We start from the raw sequence: 18383 nt of genomic DNA on the forward strand, positions 1-18383 counted from the left end.
CCCTGTCTTCTCTGGGTCTGAAGTTTATTCCTTGCTTCCAGCTCAAAACTACTCTCTCAGAGCCACCTTGACCCCATCTCAGGCTTCTCTAGGTGTCCCGTTCTCGTCTTTAACCATTGTACCTTCTCAGATGGCATTTTAGTCTCCTTGGAAAAATTCTTCTGATGTCTTTTTTTTTTTTGCGGTAGGCGGGCCTCTCACTGTTGTGGCCTCTCCTGTTGCGGAGCGCAGGCTCTGGACGCGCAGGCCCGGCGGCCATGGCTCGTGGGCCCAGCCGCTCCGCGGCATGTCGGATCTTCCCGGACCAGGGCACGAACCCGTGTCCCCTGCATCGGCAGGTGGACTCAACCACTGTGCCACCAGGGAAGCCCTCTTCTGATGTCTTTTGTCCACTGTGAATAAAATAATCTTTTGGCTGCTCAGCACTGCGGTTCAATCTGTATGAATCATCTGTGTCTTCTCTAGTATGTTCATATGCTCATGTTCTCCAAAGCCCCCTTCCTTTCCTCTTGTTTTTCTCTTTCCAGCTCTTCATGTATATCTCCCAGAGATGTCATCAAAGAAGACTGAATTGTTTATCTATCTGATTATATGGAAATCATGAGAGAATAAATCTGAAACTGTCAGAATTTTTTTCCTGATTCATAAGCTTTTAAAAATACAATTTTAATTTTGAAATAGGTGACACTTTTACTTGGATCAAAAGTTGAAACAATAAAAATACGTACAGAGAAGTCTTGCTCCCATCATTCCCCTTTTGCTAGCACATCTAGAGTTTTACGGTCTTTTTTCCCCATGTAAATATCTGAATAGCACTAAATTAAATAATTCAGTAATTAAAAGTACTTAGTGTTGATGAATATATTATGCTGTTAGAGACTTTGAACAAGTACGTCTACTTGTAAGTTATAGCTATTCCCCACTCTATGCCCTCCCCCCCTATATGTGCATCATTTTAAGAGATAACAGGAACTCCTTATGCTAGAATAAAAATAAAGTTTGAAGGAGGTGATCTTGAAATTAAACCAAAGAATTTATATCAACGTTTATTTTAAAGAGTTTCTAAAATCAAAGATTGATCTATGTATGTTTCATGAAGTTATTTATATTTTATTTTCACAAAACTTAGTAAATTTTACAAGGAGTAGATCGTAGAGCAAATCATTATTTTGTGTGTAGCTATTACAACTTTGTGTCATATTTGGGGTTGTAAACAAATGAAATTTACGTAGGAAAAACCCAAGCTAGTAATAGTACTCAAAATAAACATTAGCTACCATACCTTCACTTGAACTTTTTGGTAGAAGGGTCCTAACTTGCTGATGAAACTAACTGTGTGTGTATGTTTTTTTCTTCCAGATTTGGAATGGAGAGAAATGGAAGGAGATGATGGTGAGTTTCATTATGGAGGGAGAAACTACAGGATCTGGCAACAGATTGGATTGGGGAAAGAGGGCAAAGCGAACAATAACTGGGAGTTTAGATTTTGAACAATTGGGAGAAGTTGCTATCTTAGTAAGGAAGAGAGAGGGTTCTGAGTTTAGGTTAAATTAATTTGTGTCAATTCAAGCCACCTGATTTGATTGACACTTCATTTTCCTTTGCTTTTTTTAGATGGTCCGAATGAGGCTCAGGACAGTGACTTTCCAACAGGTATGTTTCTTCTCTCTGCTCTCGTTGCCTGTCCTATTGAAGGAGGACATCATCTGGGCTGGTAGTTCCAACCCCTGACTGCATCAAAGTCACTGCTAGTCCATTAAACCTTTATGTGCCATAAATAATATTGCCAGAGAGACAACTCCCCGGGGACCTGTTACCATACAGAGTTATAACACAGAGAGTTTGCCTCTTTGGAAGTAAAGCCCAGAAATCTTATTTTTAACAAGTTCCCAAAGTGATCCTAAAGCACATCCAAGTTTGGGAATCATTCGTCTGATCCAGTGGTTTCAATAATAGATCTGCCAAGGGCCCCGGCCTAGGCATGAGTGCATACATTAACAGGTTTGTTTGCTCTGGCTTTTCCCTGTCGCACTTAGCTACCATGCTACTTGAGAACAGTTGTTCTCTGTCTGGATAAGAAAAACAGTGTCCCTGGTTTCATTCAGGCAACACTCAGAAACCCGAGTTACTTATATGATGGATTTCTACTACAGTCTCTCTCCCCATAGAGTTCTTTTGTTTCTGCAACAAGTTTGCCAGCTCCTGTCCTCTCTGGGGTGGTGGCACAGCCCATAGAACTCTCTTCTCAGCCCCTGTGGAGGATGGAGTTTCTGAAGAGAGACATTAGGCAGCAAGTGGACCCCTACGGGGGAATGAGACGCCTCTTTTCCAGGGCTTTGAGTCCTGCTGTCCACCAGGCATGGTCCTGAGCCCGTCATATGACTTCCTGGGAAACAAGAAGAGGGCTGATCACCTGCGCTTCCTCCTGTGGTTTATATCCACTTTTAAGGTAGCCTCACAGGCATAGTAGCTTCCTCTTTTGAGAAAAGAATGGAGAGAATCCTGGAGCTCAGCAGGATTTGTATTGATTTATTTTGTTAATATACTTACCATTTAAGGTTTACTAATTATATGCAGGAACTTATATGCAATGAAAATTGGTACGATGCCGTGGCCAAGAACGGGGGTCGGTGGATGAAACCTTTGCAGGTGGCCTTACTGTTCTGAGCATCTGGTGCTTGCACGAATTCATACTGTATTGGACGTTATGGTTGAAAATCTGAACAAATAAGTACAGACTTATGCTAATCTCTACCAAATATTTTTTATCAGTGAAAACTTAAAACCGTATTACTGGCTTCAGTTTTGCAAAATGTTATTTAGCTGGGATTTCTGTTACTCTGTACCCAGTAGTAACTCCCTGTTTCCTTTACACGTTTTCCAACTTGTCTGTAAAGAGCGAAGAACATTAAGCAGAAAACCAAAGTGAGTCAGTGATTGTGTCCCCTGTGGGGAATTCCTGGTGGCAGGGTTAGGGCAGCCACTGCTGGGCCAGAAGCGCGGGAGTGTCTTGGAGGGAGTGGCGGCGTGGCCAGGGAAGGGGGCCTGTGTTCCACATCCAGGGTGCGTAGCTGCTCACTCTGGCCAATTAGGTCTGGGCTCGGTGTTGCTAAATCTCAGGGGTTTCCAGAGAAACCGGACATTTTCTTACATCGATCCTCCCAGTTCTTGACGGTCGGCCCCAGGCGTCCTCTTCTCTTCCCTCGCTCACGTCACGTGTTTCCGACCACACTTGGCTCTGGGGTGGGTGATGTTACTTCCGTCTTGCTCTCGGGTGGCCTAGGGGTGCCTGCCTTTTACCCTGAAGGAGGCCATCCCCTACACGCCAGGCTGGGCTCTTCCCTCCCCAACTCTGACCTGGGTCCCTGACACGCAGGGTGAGCGCTGATACCTTCATTTCTCTCCACAGGGGAGAGGAGCAGACTGCAAGAGATGCTGTCCCTCTTGGGACTAGAGACATACCAGGCACAGAAACTCAGCCTCCAGGACTCCTTGCAGATCAGTAGTGACAGCATGAAGAACTGGGCTCCACAGGCTCCCAAAGACTTGCCCTGGAATTTCCTCAGGAAGCTGCAGGCCCTCAACGCCGAAGCCAGGAACACCGCCGTGGTGCTGGACGTGCCCCCGGACGCCGGGCCTGCGGAGAAGGAGAGCCAGGCGGAAGAGGAGATCATCTACTGGGACACGGCCGACGACGTCTCTGCGGACATCTACTCCTTCTCCGAGCTGCCGACGCCCGATACGCCCGTGAACCCCTTGGACCTTCTCTGTGCCCTCCTGCTTTCCTCAGACAGTTTCCTGCAGCAAGAAATCGTGCTGAAAATGTCTCTCTGCCAGTTTGCGCTCCCGCTCGTTTTGCCCGACCCGGAAAACCGCTCCCTCACGTTTCTGCTGTGGGCCCTGAGGGGGACTGCGCGGACATGGGCGTCGCCGCCCGCGAGGGCGGGGCGCAGCCTCGGAGACGGCAGCGCGGCCCTGTCCCGAGCGCCCGCCTTCGCCTTCGTGCGCCTGGAGGTGAGCAGCAACTCCAAGTCCCAGCTCCTGAACGCCGTGCTCAGCCCCGGCCACGGGCAGCGGGACTGCTTCTGGCACCGGGGTCTGAACGCGGGCGCCAACCCTCGGGAGATCGCAGACGGGCTGGTGGAGATTTCCTGGTTTCTCCCCAGCGGCAGGGAGGACCTGGACATCTTCCCAGAGCCCGTGGCCTTTCTGAACCTGAGAGGGGACATCGGCTCTCACTGGCCGCAGTTCGAGCTCTTGACGGAAACCTCCTCGGCCGTGTTCATCCTGACGGACAACATCAGCAAGAAGGAATACAAGCTGCTGCACTCCATGAAGGGGTCGGCCACGAAATACTACTTCATCCTGAGCCCCTACCGCGGGAAACGGAACACAAACCTGCGGCTCCTGAACAGGTTGATCCCGGTGCTGAAGATGGACCACTCGCACGTCCTGGTGAAGGTCAGCAGCACGGACGGCGCGGGCTTCGTGCGCCGGGTCCGCGCCATCGTGGCGCACGTGGCCCGGTCCCCCTGCAGGAGGGTGTCCGTGGAGGACATGGCGCACGCGGCCCGCAAGCTGGGGCTGAAGGTGGACGAGGACTGCATGGAGTGCCAGCGGGCGAAGGACCGGATGGAGCAGATCACCAGGCGGATCGAGGACTCGGACGCCTACCGGCGCGACGAGCTGCGGCTGCAGGGGGACCCTTGGAGAAAGGCGGCCCAGGTGGAGAAGGAGCTCTGCCAGGTCCAGTGGGCTGGGGACCCTCCCGAGAAGTACAGGGCTGAGCTGAGGCATCGGTTGCTGGAACTTCGCATGCAGCAGAATGGCCACGACCCTGCCTGGGGGCTTCAGGAGTTCATCTCGGGCATTAGCAGCCCCTCCCTGGGCGAGAAGCAGTACTTCCTGAGGTGGATGGAGTGGGGACTGGCCCGGGCAGCCCAGCCGAGGCCAAGACCGTCTCCGGAGACGATGCTAACCCTGAGACCAAAGCACTGTGGGGCCGCGGACTGTGGCGAGCCCCTCTGGCCGGAGCCCCTGGGGGTGGAGCATTTCCTGCGGGAGATGGGGCAGTTCTACGAGGCGGAAAGCTGTCTCGTGGAGGCCGGGAAGCTGCCAGCAGGGCAGAGGCGGTTCGCCCACTTCCCAGGCTTGGCCTTGGAGCTGCTGCTGAAGGGGCTCCCCCTGGAGCTGATCGACGGGAACACCCTGAGCACCCCGCTGCGCTGGGTCACGGGGCTCCTGAAGGAGCTGCACGTCCGCCTGGAGAGGAGGTCGCGCCTGGTCGTCCTGTCGGTGCTCGGCGTGCCGGGCACAGGCAAGTCCACCCTCCTCAACACCATGTTTGGGCTGCGGTTTGCCACGGGAAGGGGCCCTGGCCCTCGAGGGGCCTTCATGCAGCTCCTGACGGTGGCCGAGAGCTTCAGCCAGGACCTGGGCTGCGACCACATCCTGGTAATAGACTCCGGGGGCTTGATCGGCGGCGTCCTGACCGAGGCAGGGGAGAGGTTTGAACAGGAGGCTTCCCTGGCCACTTTGATTATGGGGCTGAGCAATGTCACCGTGGTCAGTTTAGCGGAAACGAGGGACATTCCGCCGGCTATTCGGCACGCCTTTCTGAGGTTGGAAAAAACAGGGCACGTGCCCAACTATCAGTTTGTGTACCAGAGCCTTCAGGATGCGTCTGCTCCCGGCTCCAAGCCGAGAGAGAGGAAGCAGCTCCTGGCCGAGCCCCGGGATGCGAGCAGAGCCACGGTGCAGATGGAGGACCAGGGTGGCGGGACCCGGACGCTGGCCGGCCTGGCCTTTTGTGACCCTGAGAAGCAGCACGTGTGGCACATCCCTGGCCTGTGGCATGGAGTGCCCCCCATGGCCGCTGTGAGCTTGGGGTACAGTGAGGCCATCTTTGAACTGAAGAGATGCCTGCTGGAAAACATCCGGAACGGCCTGTCCAACCAAAACAAAAACATTCAGCAGCTCATCGAGCTGGTACGACGGCTGTGAAGCCTTGAAAGAAACGGAGTCCAGCTGCCAGAGGCCCGCTGCGAGCAGCCTGTTCTGATGGGGGTGTCCACGTGGAGCTGCGCCCAGCTCCGGAGAGGGGAGGAAGGTGACGGACGGGGCTCAGGCCTGGAGCTGCCTCCGGACAACAGTGTCAGGAAAGGATGTAACCCCTCACAGATGAGCTCAGAGATACTCTCGGGGGTATAAGAACCCTGGGGCGGGAGGCGTAGACCCGAGCGGCAACCTGTCCTCCGTCTCTGAACTTCGAGGCCCCTGGTGGCTTGGTCTCTCGTACACCTGCTCCCCGTGGTCTGCCTCTGGACCGGAGCGGCTCCCGAGCGCTGCAGCCCGGGCAGCTGGTACCTATAGGACAGGGCTGGGGCGCTGCCCTGAGGAAGCCGAGGTAGGCCTTCCCCCCAGCGAACCTCAGCGTCGGCCTCGGCGACCTGGTCCTGCCCACCGAGGAAGGGGCCCGCCGTGGGCAAGGGCTTCCGTGATACTCCGCGTGTTGACCGACCCCGCCTCAGGAGGAGTTCCCGTCGGCTCTGGCGCGCCCACAGCGCTTCGTTCACACCTCTGCCGCAACACTCAACGCGCGCAGCGTGACTTACCTGTGCGCGCGTCCGCCTCTCCCCTAGACTTGTGAGCTCCTTGCGAGCAGGGGCTGTACACTACCCAACTTTGTACCCCCAGGGCCTGGCGCACTGCAGGCACTTAATAAACGTGTGTTGAATGAATGAAACGGGTGCGTGCACGAATGACAGGAACGGGCAGTTTCCGCTCTGTGCCTTGATTTTTCTGTTTCCTCCACGAGGATCACGGCGTCCGTCTGAGGGGGTTGCTTACTAGAACATCTGAAATAGTGGACACCTGAGAGAGGGGTCTTTAAAAATGCCACCACGTCCCCTCTCTTTAAGCAGAGATCCATTCTGCAGGCTGTTACTGAAAAACCGAACTAAGTATCTTCAAAGGGGCTCCAAAATAGCTCCATCCTTACCCCGTTTTAGAGATGAGGCAAGGAGGCCTAGAGCAGTTAAGCAGCTTGCCCAGCCCACAGACCTGCATCGGCAGAGGGGAGCCGATGGGGACGCCGGTGCCCTCGGCTCTGCGCCTCTGCTTCCCGGCCGTTCATCTTCCCCAAACTTCCACAGCTTCCAGGCTCACCCCCCAGCCTTGCCCCTGCATGTCAGCCCTTCATCTCACTTCCGTGCCTCCAGGGCCAGGCCTCCTCCCTGGCATCATCCGTGGCCCACTTGACGCCATGAGCCAGAACGTGGAGCTCCTCCCCTGGTGAGTCCCCAGCTGGAATCTGTCTGTGCTGGCCCTTACCGAGGGCCAGGGCCACCTCTCTGTGCCTCAGACCCCAACCCCAGCTGTGTCACTAGTTCTGGGAATCTCTGCTTGGGCCCTAGGGCCTCCTCCCCTCTGTGTTTTGTGAGTCCAGGAAAATCAGGCCCCCGGGTGGTAACCAGGAGCTTCTCTCTATTCCTTGAACTCCTCCTCCCAGGCTCGGAAAGGGAGCCCTCTGGACTGGAACCCTTTTTTGGGTTCCAAGGCTCTCAGCCCCTTCTCTGGCCCCAGGATGCTCTACCTACTGCTCCCGCAGTGTTCAGAAAGTTGCCCCTGTGTTCCAGGAACCTGGCTCTGATGTGTGAAACAGAGGCTGGAAGAAGTGCTGGAACTCAGGAAACCTAATCTTTTGCTCGTAAATTCACTGTAAACCTTTTCACTTCTGAAACTCAAAAAGAGTGTCCAATCCTCAGGCACTACAAATTCATTTCTTCGTGGATCATTAAATAACATAAATATTAAGATGTTGGTTCACCTGGAAATACCAATACCTCTCCTTACTTTTTCCCCCTAGAGCCATGAAAGCTACCCAGTTGCCTCTCTAGCACTGTAGGAATTTCACCCAGGATATTCCTGGGCCCCCAAGTTCAGGCACTGGAAATCTCTCTTACAATTGGTGACTATCAGCCAGTTTCTTTAAAAATTGATTCAAGTTATTCCTGAAATCGGAATCAGGGAAGCCAGCTTTAGTGGCTCCCTACTTTAGTGGCGCCTAAGGATTCTTTACTTTGGGTCTGTCCATTGTCCAAAGGTAAGGTTCAGTCACTCAGTTCCTGAAAATTAGGTGTGTGCTTTTTTTGGAAGGGAGAGGGGAGGAAGAGTTCATAGCTTTCAACAGATTTTCAAAAGGATGCAGGATCCAAGATAGATTAGTGACTGCTTAGTAATCAGGAAAGTTATTCCATATATCCCTAGGACCTAAGAAACTACGAAATCACATCAAACATTTGCCCAGTGTATTTAAACTTCTGAAAACAGACCAGTCTGAAGACTGAATGTAACAGACCTTGGGCAAGAGGTTGCCCTCGGGCAGCCCCAGGCAGGACTGCCTCGGGGGGCTCACGGTCAAGCAACGGAGGAATTCTGGAACTGCCTGGGCAGCGTCCACAGACCACTGCCTCGCTCAGGTGCAGGAACAGGAGAGGTTGCCCTGGAGCGAGTGATTTTTCCAGAGTCAGTTATGGTGTTCCCATCACCCGTTTTTAGGGGTTGATGCGGAATTCCATGACCTGCGAGAGGGGTTCACCTTCAGACCCTGAAGTCAGTGCCGCTCTTGTAATTAAATTTCCACGATACCCGGGTCTTGACTGGTGCCCTGGAGCCCAGAACAGTAAGCATCAGTCTACCCTCGCCATTCCTGGGTTCCCCACGGCCAGAGGGCCCCCCTACATCAGACCTGAAGACATCTTAGGGTCTGAGAGGTCACAGAACTTGCTACGGGGCTGCTGGGCAGCAGTGCCCTTGGAGCCCAGCTTAGTGATGTGACAGCCTCTCAGAGAGAGAAGGGTAGCTGGGCTGCTCCCAGGGGGATCAGGGACTGTGGTGAAAGCAGGAACCATGTCAGTGATCTCGGAGTAAATGGGCCTGGGAGTCTAAGGCTGGGCACAAGTGCCCCCGTCCCTCTCCCTGGAGATGGGAAGTAGCTCCCTCAGCATACGGAAGTCGAGGCCGGGTTCTGAACTTGGTCTTGCTTCCTGCTAATTACACGGCCCTTGAGCGAGTCATTCAACTTCTCTAAGCCTTACTCTCCACTACTAGCACCTGCTCTGTGGTGAGTGCACAAAAGCTGGTTTTGGGGGAGCCGGCCTGTGCACGTAAGTAAGGCACCCGAAGCTGTGCCTACACACCAGTCTGTGCACCCATGAGGCTCGTGCAAAGGAAGCTGTGTGCCTTCTACATCGACCTCAGACATCTTAACAGGCCAAACAGGATTCATCTTGTAATCGATCAGTGGTACCTTAGAGTTAATTTGCGTCCGTTTCTCTTTCTTAATGGTGTATCAAGTAATGTCTTCTAATCGATGTTATCTTAGATTTACTGAAACACATTATCTAGCAGGGCTGGTGTTGAGAAATGTGTACCAATGTAAACTTGATCTGGTAGCTCTCCCCAGCTCCTCAGATGTGAATTAGCACAGTAAAGAAAAATCCTCTCTTTCTGAGCCAGTAATAAAAAAATGATTTTCGCTACACACCTATCCTGAGTTCCTAAAACTTCAACAAGATTACATCAGAGTGCAGCCTTACAAGTACCAGGAGGTCAGAACCACAGAAGAGAGAGCCAAGGTGCCCTTGGTCCTGGCTTTTGTGACTTCCCTCCCCTCACCCACAGGACCCACACACTCTGGACTCTGTGGCTTCATTCATGCTCTGTCTGCCTGGGGCCTCCTTCCACCTGTTCTTGGTTAGGCTGGCGCTTCCTCAGGACGGACTCTGATGGCAGCCCCACCTCCATTCTACCACCTAAGGGGGTCAGGGGCCTTTATGTGTTCCTGTCATGGCCCTTATCCAAGCTTCTTTTGTTTGCCTGCTTCTCTGTGCTCCCCATCGGAAGGAAGGGTATCAAGCCCAGTTTTTTGTGTCCAGTTCTAGCACAGCATCTGAGAATCAGGGAGTGAGGTCTCCGTGGCTGTCACACGTGAGGCCCACTCCTCCTATCCCTCCACTCCAAGCCCTGGAGTTCTGACGTTCAGCTCAGGGTACCAGTGTGGCAAAAGGTGTTTCTAACTGGTTCCACTATCGGGAGACTGGACTTCCTCAGCGTGCCAAAGCTGAAGGCAGTAATTATAGCTTGGGACTTAACGCTTCTTCCTGTGCCTCAATGGAAGCAGCCTCGGGGGTAGGAGAATGGAGCAGGAGCTCAAGGGAAACATGGGGTAAGAGCCCCTTTGGCTGCCTATGCAAGAGAGAAGGCAGTTCAAGACTCTGCTTTGGTTTCAGTGGTTGTTTGGCTTAGTTCCCAGAATCGAGGTTGCAAGAGCCTCTGGGATTCTTCTTGGTGAATGGGTTGGTTATTAGGAGAAAACGAATTAGCAAGAGTAATATAAAAACCATAGGATTACAAAATGTAAAGTGTCAGCAGTTCTGAATCAGAATAAGTCCGTCTTGCAAGCACCAACGTGAGTGGGGCTGTCCCCGCTAATCCCACAGCCAGCAGGAAGGCAGACGCCTCTGCCTGGGGCAGCCCTCCCTGAGGCTGGATTCCGGTGAGTTCCAGGAGACAAACGCTATGTTCTAGGCCGGACTGTGCCCTGCAAGTCCAGGTAGGCCCAGAGTCTCCCTCTCGCACAGTGCCACCCCACAGCCTGGCCAGTGTTCCATCCTTTGATACAGGTGAGCCCTCGGGACAGACCATCTTCAAAAAAATCCAGACCACACAGCAGCCCCCTACTTGTCTTGTGGCCCAGTCCCCTCAGAGGAAGAGCTGTGATGGTCTCGCAGGACTGGTGGTAGGAAAGGGCTGTAAGGACCCTCCAATATCCCTCTCCGGCGAAGGGGTCTTTACGGATCAGGTGCTGGGGGTCTTTGACATAAACCTGGAGTTTAGGACGCTGGTTCTCAACCTTGGCTGTATGTTGGGATCATCGAAGGAGCACTGAAAAAGGACGGGTGCCATGCCCCTGTCCAGTACTGTCCTTGTGGTGTGGGACCCAGTGGACTCTAACGTGCAGCCGGCGTGGAGAGTCGCTGCTCTGAGAGCATAAGGGGGAGTCTGGATCCTCCTGGTTATCATGGGCAGAGCGCAGGGGTTCATGTGTGAGAGGAAACAGCTGGGCACCCCTGTCTCCTCAAGGCTCTGGTCTGGAGCCTCCAGCGGGGGAGGAGGCAGCCTCTTCACGTGAGTCCCAAGCTCCTAGATGTGGCTTCTCCAAGCCCAGCAAGTCTCCCCAGGGCCAGTCCTGAGTGGTCTGTGTCCAACCACAGACACACAGCCCATTCCTCCATCCTGCACGGTTCTGAACACTCACTCCCACCCAGTGGCGCCGTGGAACCTCAGATGTGGAACGCGCACGTGCTTTGGAACAAGAAGGCTGCTACCCTGGGCTAGTTCTGTAACCCCGGGGGAGTCTCGGAGCCTCCATCTTCTGATCTGCCAAACCTGGACAACACTGCCTCCTTTACAGGACTGAGGGGAGAAGCAAAAAGTGCATAAAAACAGCGTTAGTGTTTTGTTCAACGGAAATTACAGAGAAATAAATGTCCTACTAAAATTTTTCTATTGGTGCTTTAAAACAATGTAACAGTTCTTCCTAATGCATTAAAATGCACTTTTAAGTTATTTAAATCATGCAAACACATTCACGTGACCCCCTTCCCCCATTCCGCACCACCCCCCTTCGAGGAACCAGGTGAAACCCTTTTTGCAGCAAGGCATAGTATAAAACAAAGCTAATAAACAAAAGGCCAGTGAACGATCTAGATCAGTTTGGAACTCCTGGGACACTCTTCAGGCCTAAGGAAGAGTGGCAAAACTTGAATCCCAAGCACAACAGCCCCTGCTCAGCCGGACAGCACCGCCTCCTGCTCCTCCGACAGAAGTCCACGCCATTGTCGCCTGCACGGAAAGCCACCTCTTCTCCTTTCCTCTGGTGGTGTTCCAGTGAGTTCTCATGAACTCTCAATGGCTGGCTCATCTCCCTAAGAGGAGGCACATAGCAGGGACTCTATCCTTTTTTTTTAAAAAAACATTCATTAGCTGCTCACTCCACCAGGCGTTTTACAGTGTGGTTTTCACAACAATCATCATGGTCCCCATTCTATAGATGAGAGAAGCTGAGGCTCAGGAAGGTCAAGTCACTTGCTGAAACTGCAAAGCCAGGAAGCTGTATTTCAGATACCAGATCCCATGTTCCTCACCACTTTGGAGCACATCCACAAAATTCTAACAAATTATAAAATTATCAAACTTTATGGAAACTTGAAAAAGAAAAAAAGACTACCAGCTTAAAAGGGTCCTTTCGGGGCTTCCCTGGAGGCGCAGTGGTTAAGAATCCGGCTGCCAGTGCAGGGGACACGGGTTCGAGCCCTGGTCTGGGAAAATCCCACATGCCGCGGAGCAACTCAGCCCATGCACCACAACTACTGAGCCTGCGCTCTAGAGCCTGTGCTCTGCAACACGAGAAGCCACCGCAATGAGGAGCCCACGCACCGCAATGAAGAGTAGCCCCTGCTCTCCGCAACTAGAGAAAAGCCCGCGCACAGCAACGAAGACCCAATGCTGCCAAAAATAAATAAAGAAAATAAATTAAAAAAAAAAAAAAAAAGGGTCCTTCAGTTAAAGTTGAGAGTTCTTACACTTGGAAAGTATTGTGATTGGAGAACATCTTATTCCTGTTTTGTCCCCTTATCCAATGTGCAGAACAGCTGGAGGCCACAGTTTAAATTTTAGAAATAAAACATTCCTAGTAGAGTGGACATGAAAGATGCTGTCCCTTTTTGGAGAAACCAGCTCCAAATGGTCAGAGGAACCTTGACCATGGAAACCGTACTGCACTGAAGCCAAGGGTCCCTCTTGGACCTTCCCCAGTGTGACCTGAGGCGGCTCACCGCCTTTGCCTCCATTTCCCTTCCACATAGATGATAATCTAGTCCTCCCTCCCGTGGGAAACCACAGCAGTACGTAAGCAGCATTAGGGTGAATGATTAAGTCGAGATAGCCAACTGTTGGCAATTTCACATGATTCAACCTAACAGAACTAATAACAGTTCTATGAGTGGTATTAGTAACAAAACCCATTATACAGATTATGGAACTGAGGCTCAACTGCACAAAGACTGTTACACCTGAGCCTGACCCCAGAGTCCACGTTTTTTCCATTACTACGTGTGAGTTCTGAACTAGGATATCCAGTGTTGCTATTTTTCCCACTGACAATAATTACTGGATACAAATTACAGTGGCAATGCTTTGGTTTGAGTACAGCAGGCTCTGTAACATCTCCAGGAATTAAGCGACCATCAGCCCTTTCTTCCTTAAAATTTTCCTTCCCCAAGGACCAGACACTAGGGTATGGTCAGATGTGAAACCCTACCCTCTGCATAGCCCATCCTTGAAGAACTGGCTGATTTTTAAAGTACAGTGAGTTTACAATGTTATATTCGTTTATAATATTATGTTGTGTACGATACGGTAATTCAATATTTTTATAGATTATACTTCACTTACTATAAAATAAAAAAATTTTCTACATTCCCTGCGTTGCACGGTATTTTCTTGTAGCCTCTTTCTGTTTACATAGCAGGCTGTGTTCCTTAATCCCCTACCCCTATCTTGCCCCTCCCAAGAACTAGGTAAAGTTTTAACCAAAACATATTTCCTCTCTATTTGTGGATAAAAGGGTGTTTTTTTTTCCTTTTCTTTTCTTCTGTTTTTTAAAGGATATTATTTGGAGACAGAACTCAGCAGCCTAATTTCTAGGACGTGGTGAAACGCTCCGCTCCCCCGACAGTCCCCGCCAGCCGGGCGGGGCGGGGCGGGGCGGGGCGGTGGGCGCCCCGTTCCCCCGGCCCGCCCCCGGCCTGGACACTCTTCGCCCGGCCGCTGCGAGCTCTCGGACCGCGAAACCTCACGCTCCGCGTCATCCAGTTTCCGGATCTGAAACACGGCGCAAACCACGACTGGGGCAGGACGGAGGGGTGCAAGACGTGTCCAGGGCTGCGGGGGGAGCGGAGAATCCAGCTCCCCCCACCTCCCGGCCCCACACGGCCCTCCTCTCAAGCCCGGAGCCTGGGCCCCCCGCCACCGCCCACAGCAGGTCGGCACGGACTGATTGTGACGCCTGGCCGAGAGGCTCGCACCCCCGCGCCGGCTCGCGTGTGGTCTCGCCCGCGCGTCTGCTTCCCGCGCTTGACCTTTACCCCGACGCCGCCCCGCCCCGCTTTCCGCTCGGCCCAAGATGGCGGCGCCCGCCTGCGGTCTGTGGCTCCGGCCGCTGGTGAGTGGGCCGCACGGGCGGGGCTGGCAGTTGGAGGCGGGGGCGCGGGGAGCCCAAGTTTCGGTCTAATGCCCCACTCTTTCTACAGGTGCTGTCCTGGAACCGGGAGCTGCCGTGCGTCTGGCGCGCCCTGCACACCTCCGCGGTCTGCGCCAAGGTGAGCGCGGCGTGGAGGCCTGGGCTCTGGGCGCCCGCGGCCTCGGAGGGTGGGACCTGCGGGCGAGGGTGTGATCCAGGGCGAGCCCTGGGTCGGTGGTCGCGGAGAGTCACGAGCCCTTTTTTTTTTTTTCCAGAACCGGGCGGCCCGAGTCCGAGTGGGCAAGGGGGACAAGCCAGTGACCTACGAGGAGGCGCACGCGCCGCACCACATCGCCCATCGCAAGGGCTGGCTGTCGCTGCACACAGGTAAGGGGACGTTGCCTGTCGCGGTGGCGGGAGAGGACGATGACGTGCTGTGGGCCCGACCCCTGGCCCCAGGGAAAGCGTTCTTAGTCGTGACTGTCTTGTCACATAAACACGACGTGAACACGTGTCAGAGATTTTGTTTAACTCGGTACTCAACGTGAGGGTCAGAAATCAGTTAGACGCTTTCAAAAGAGGAGTAAAATAGACAGACGAAAGTGGTCAGGATCGTTGAAATGTATTTGAAAGGGGTGCAAAACGCTTTTTCCATGGGGGACAAGGGTTCAAGCGTTCGGTTGAACTTCCAGAGAAATTGTTTGCATGCCTAAAGATAGTTGTTTTGCATCGCTACCCGTTATGTGTAATTTACGGACGTAAAATAGCCCAGAAGCAGTGAAAAAGAGTGAAACCCCTTGGAATTCGATGACCCGGGAGACTGTTGTAAATATTGAAGCACAAATCTTTCACCACAGGTATGTGCAGTTTGCCCGGGTTATTTGCAGATTACATGTTTGTGAATTTGCCTACTCTAGGTGCTTTCACATTCATTCTCAGACGTGGGCAGAGCAGGCACCCCACATGCACCTTCCCAGCTGCGGTTAAACAGGGCCCTGCCTTCTAGTTTCAGCTCGCATATTGTAAACAAGTACCCTTTTCGAGATCTATGAGTGCTGTGTTTTCAAGTTTTTTGCTTTTTGTTGGTGATTCCACTGCCTTGAAATAGCCTGTAATGCCGAAGTGCTGTCTCGTGTTCCTAATTTCAAGAAGACTGTGATGTACCTTACATGGCATGATTGTTAGAAAAGCTTCCTTCAGGCATGAGTTACAGAGCTGTTGGGAGAGATTGCAGTGTTAATCAGCCATTTGTAGGTGTCTTTAAACAGAAAAACGAAATAAGGCTACACTTCAACGTGTTGATAAAAATATTGTAATCAAAGGTTTGCAGAAACCTAACTGTATTTCCACCAGGAGCAGTGGTTTAGCATTTGCTAATTCGTTGTTCATGGTGATTTTATAGAACATAACGAGTGACTTTATAGAACGTAACTGCTGTGCGTTGATGAGGGTCAGCAGTATTTTGTTCACTATGAGGGTTCTCAACTTGAATGTTTGAGATACACCTGTCTAGAGAACTACCTTAAAATACGGATTTCTGTCCCCCACGCTTTTCAAGTTCTAGTTCTAAGGTCTGGGTGTGTGTGTGGAGACTCTTAACAGATACCGTTAGAGGTGCAAAGGTTCCGTGGTCCACAGTGAGAATCCCCTGGTTGAGGCCATGGTTCTAGTCAGTGAGAGAGCTCACATCCCTCGTGTCAGAAGTAGCTGGTAGGGCTTCCCTGGTGGCGCAGTGGTTGAGAATCCGCCGGCCAATGCAGGGGAGACGGGTTTGAGCCCTGGTCTGGGAGGATCCCACGTGCCATGGAGCGGCTGCGCCCGTGCGCCACAGCTACTGAGCCTGCGCTCTGGAGCCCGCAAGCCACAACTACTGAGGCCTGCATGCCTGGAGCCCGCAAGCCACAACTACTGAGGCCTGCATGCCTGGAGCCTGTGCTCCGCCGCAAGAGGAGCCGCTGCGGTGGGAAGCCCGGGCACCACAACAAAGAGCCGCAACTGGAGAAAGCCCGTGAGCAGCAACGGAGACCCACCTCAGCCAAAAATAAATAAATAAATAAAAAATAAAAAAGTAGCTGGTGGCGTCATCTCTCTGGTCCGTGGGATGACCAGTGCTTCTATAAGGCAGTCGAGAAAGAGGAAGAGGGGCACTCTGTCTACATAGAAGAATCATCTGAGTTTTGTGCCCTGGCTAAGGCCTCGTTCTTCTCTTTTGTGAGACAAGGATAATGATAATACGTACTTCGCAGGATTTGTTTGGGGATTTTTGGGATAATGTTCTTTGAACTTTAGAGTGTTATTCCACTCGCAGAAGAAAGGAGAAGAGGCTGGAGTGGGGTGTGGAACTGAGTGCCCAGTGCTCTTGGATGTTAACCTCTGGAGTTTTGGCCAACTCACCATGGTGCCCTTCTCTCTTCAGGTAACCTGGATGGGGAGGACCATGCTGCAGAGAGAACAGTGGAAGATGTTTTCCTTCGTAAATTTATGCTGGGCACCTTCCCAGGCTGCCTGGCCGACCAGCTTGTTCTAAAGCGCCGGGCTAACCAGGTGGAGATCTGTGCCCTGGTCCTGAGGCAGCTACCTGCACATAAGTTCTACTTCCTTGTGGGCTACAGTGAGACTCTGCTGTCCCACTTTTACAAGTGTCCTGTGCATCTGCACCTCCAAACTGTGCCCTCAAAGGTTGTGTATAAGTATATCTAGGACAACCAACCTGTTTGCATCAAACTGTAGCCTGCAAAGGACAGAAACTTGTGGAAAAGGACTGAAGTAGAAACAGGGGAAATACATCCCCTCAGACTACTGAGGCTTTGTCTTCAAAGTTGGCTGTTGAATAAACAGACTCTCCATGTTGTCTTGCCTCTTGGTCTGTCTAGAGAACTAGAATAGGGTTTCTTTGAGGATGCTCCAGGGTTCCCAGGAAGGCTGCCAGTTCCTGAGGTTTAGGTAATAGCTGTGGTTCAGTGAGTATCTTGTGCCCATCACTGTGTCAGGAACTTTACCTGAAGTTCTTTGTTTTCTGTTAAAATGGAAAGAGCCATTTTTGGAGATCATAAAACAGTGTTAATTTTTTCAAAATTAAAACAACGTGGACATGTATTAAATCAGCCGTGAAGCTTACTTGTAATTCTACCCCAGAGAAAGCTACTGTGAACAGTCTGTTGTAATTCCAGATGTGCTTTTATTCCCCCAGAAATAATGTAGCACATAGTCATCTATTAAACAAGCTTAACTGCACCTAGTCTGTGCCAGACACTCTTCTGAGTAGCTTGGAACCCATCAGTGACCAAAACCTTCCATTCCATGATCCTTGCCTTCATAATACTTGTATCCCAGTGGAGGGGGACAGGGAGGGTTAGGCCGCATTGAAGACTCCAAGCAGGTGAGGAATATATATGCAGGTAAATGGAGGAAAAATATTTCAGAAAGTGCCATCTGCAAAAGCCACACATGGTGCTGGGAAATGGGACAGGGATTGCTCACCTTCACCTTCACCCTGACACTGATGACCTTCACCTTGACCATGATCCTGGTACCCTTAACTTGACCCTGAACTTTAACACACCCACTCTAATCCTAACCCTTGATCGTCCCTGATCCTACCCACAACTTGACCTTTACCCTCAGTCTCACTCTTACCTGAGGGTGCCAGCCAGGCCCCACCCCGCCCCGATCCTGTCTCCAGTGCTAACTGACTGACTCACCATGACCCTGACCCTGTGTCCCTCACATTTATGTAACGCTGACTCTCAGGAACTTGACTGAAGACTTCATCCTAACACTGTCTCGACCCTTACAGTGACCCTAACTCATCCTAACTGGTAACACTGATGCTCGCTTTGACACATTATGCTCCTCATCCAAACTCTTAGGACCTTGACTGTGAACTTGAAAGTCATTTAAATCTGACCTTAATCCTGACCCTCACTCATCACTAAACCAGACTATGACCTTGACCTTGAAACTCAGCCATCACCCAGACCCTGTCCCTCACACAGATCTGACCCTACTCTTGACCCTGGCCATGACCCTATTCTTAGACTCGGCAATCCTGAAGTTGTCACTCAGGCCCTGAGACTCA

At 51.9% G+C, this 18383-nt stretch overlaps 2 protein-coding genes and 1 long non-coding RNA gene across 4 annotated transcripts; 2 read left to right on the forward strand and 1 right to left on the reverse strand.

The window, feature by feature from the left end:
- The first annotated feature begins 1160 nt into the window (after positions 1 to 1160).
- On the forward strand, positions 1161 to 7683 carry URGCP (upregulator of cell proliferation). Of its 2 annotated transcripts, XM_028487257.1 has the most exons (4): positions 1357 to 1392; positions 1615 to 1653; positions 2898 to 2925; positions 3410 to 7683. In XM_028487257.1, the coding sequence occupies exon 4, from the start codon at positions 3433 to 3435 to the stop codon at positions 6001 to 6003; it is 2571 nt and encodes an 856-aa protein (XP_028343058.1). In that variant the 5' UTR covers positions 1357 to 1392; positions 1615 to 1653; positions 2898 to 2925; positions 3410 to 3432; the 3' UTR covers positions 6004 to 7683. The 2 variants fall into 2 exon arrangements, with proteins under 2 accessions (XP_028343056.1, XP_028343058.1); XM_028487255.1 differs by lacking the exon at positions 2898 to 2925 and having other exon boundaries at positions 1161 to 1392.
- An 8-nt stretch (positions 7684 to 7691) lies between these two features.
- Positions 7692 to 13899, reverse strand: LOC114485570 (uncharacterized). The gene is made up of 3 exons (XR_008616902.1): positions 13519 to 13899; positions 12502 to 12570; positions 7692 to 11478 (listed from the first exon to the last, which is right to left on the reverse strand). It is a non-coding gene; the product is annotated as an uncharacterized lncRNA (long non-coding RNA).
- Positions 13900 to 14195: 296 nt separating this feature from the next.
- On the forward strand, positions 14196 to 17161 carry MRPS24 (mitochondrial ribosomal protein S24). Its single transcript, XM_024115097.3, has 4 exons — positions 14196 to 14287; positions 14376 to 14444; positions 14581 to 14692; positions 16722 to 17161. Exons 1-4 carry the CDS (start codon positions 14249 to 14251, stop codon positions 17003 to 17005), a joined length of 504 nt encoding a protein of 167 aa, XP_023970865.1. The 5' UTR covers positions 14196 to 14248; the 3' UTR covers positions 17006 to 17161.
- Positions 17162 to 18383: the final 1222 nt, after the last annotated feature.

Source organism: Physeter macrocephalus, unplaced genomic scaffold, assembly GCF_002837175.3.
Source record: "Physeter macrocephalus isolate SW-GA unplaced genomic scaffold, ASM283717v5 random_962, whole genome shotgun sequence".
NCBI classification, from domain to species: domain Eukaryota; kingdom Metazoa; phylum Chordata; class Mammalia; order Artiodactyla; family Physeteridae; genus Physeter; species Physeter macrocephalus.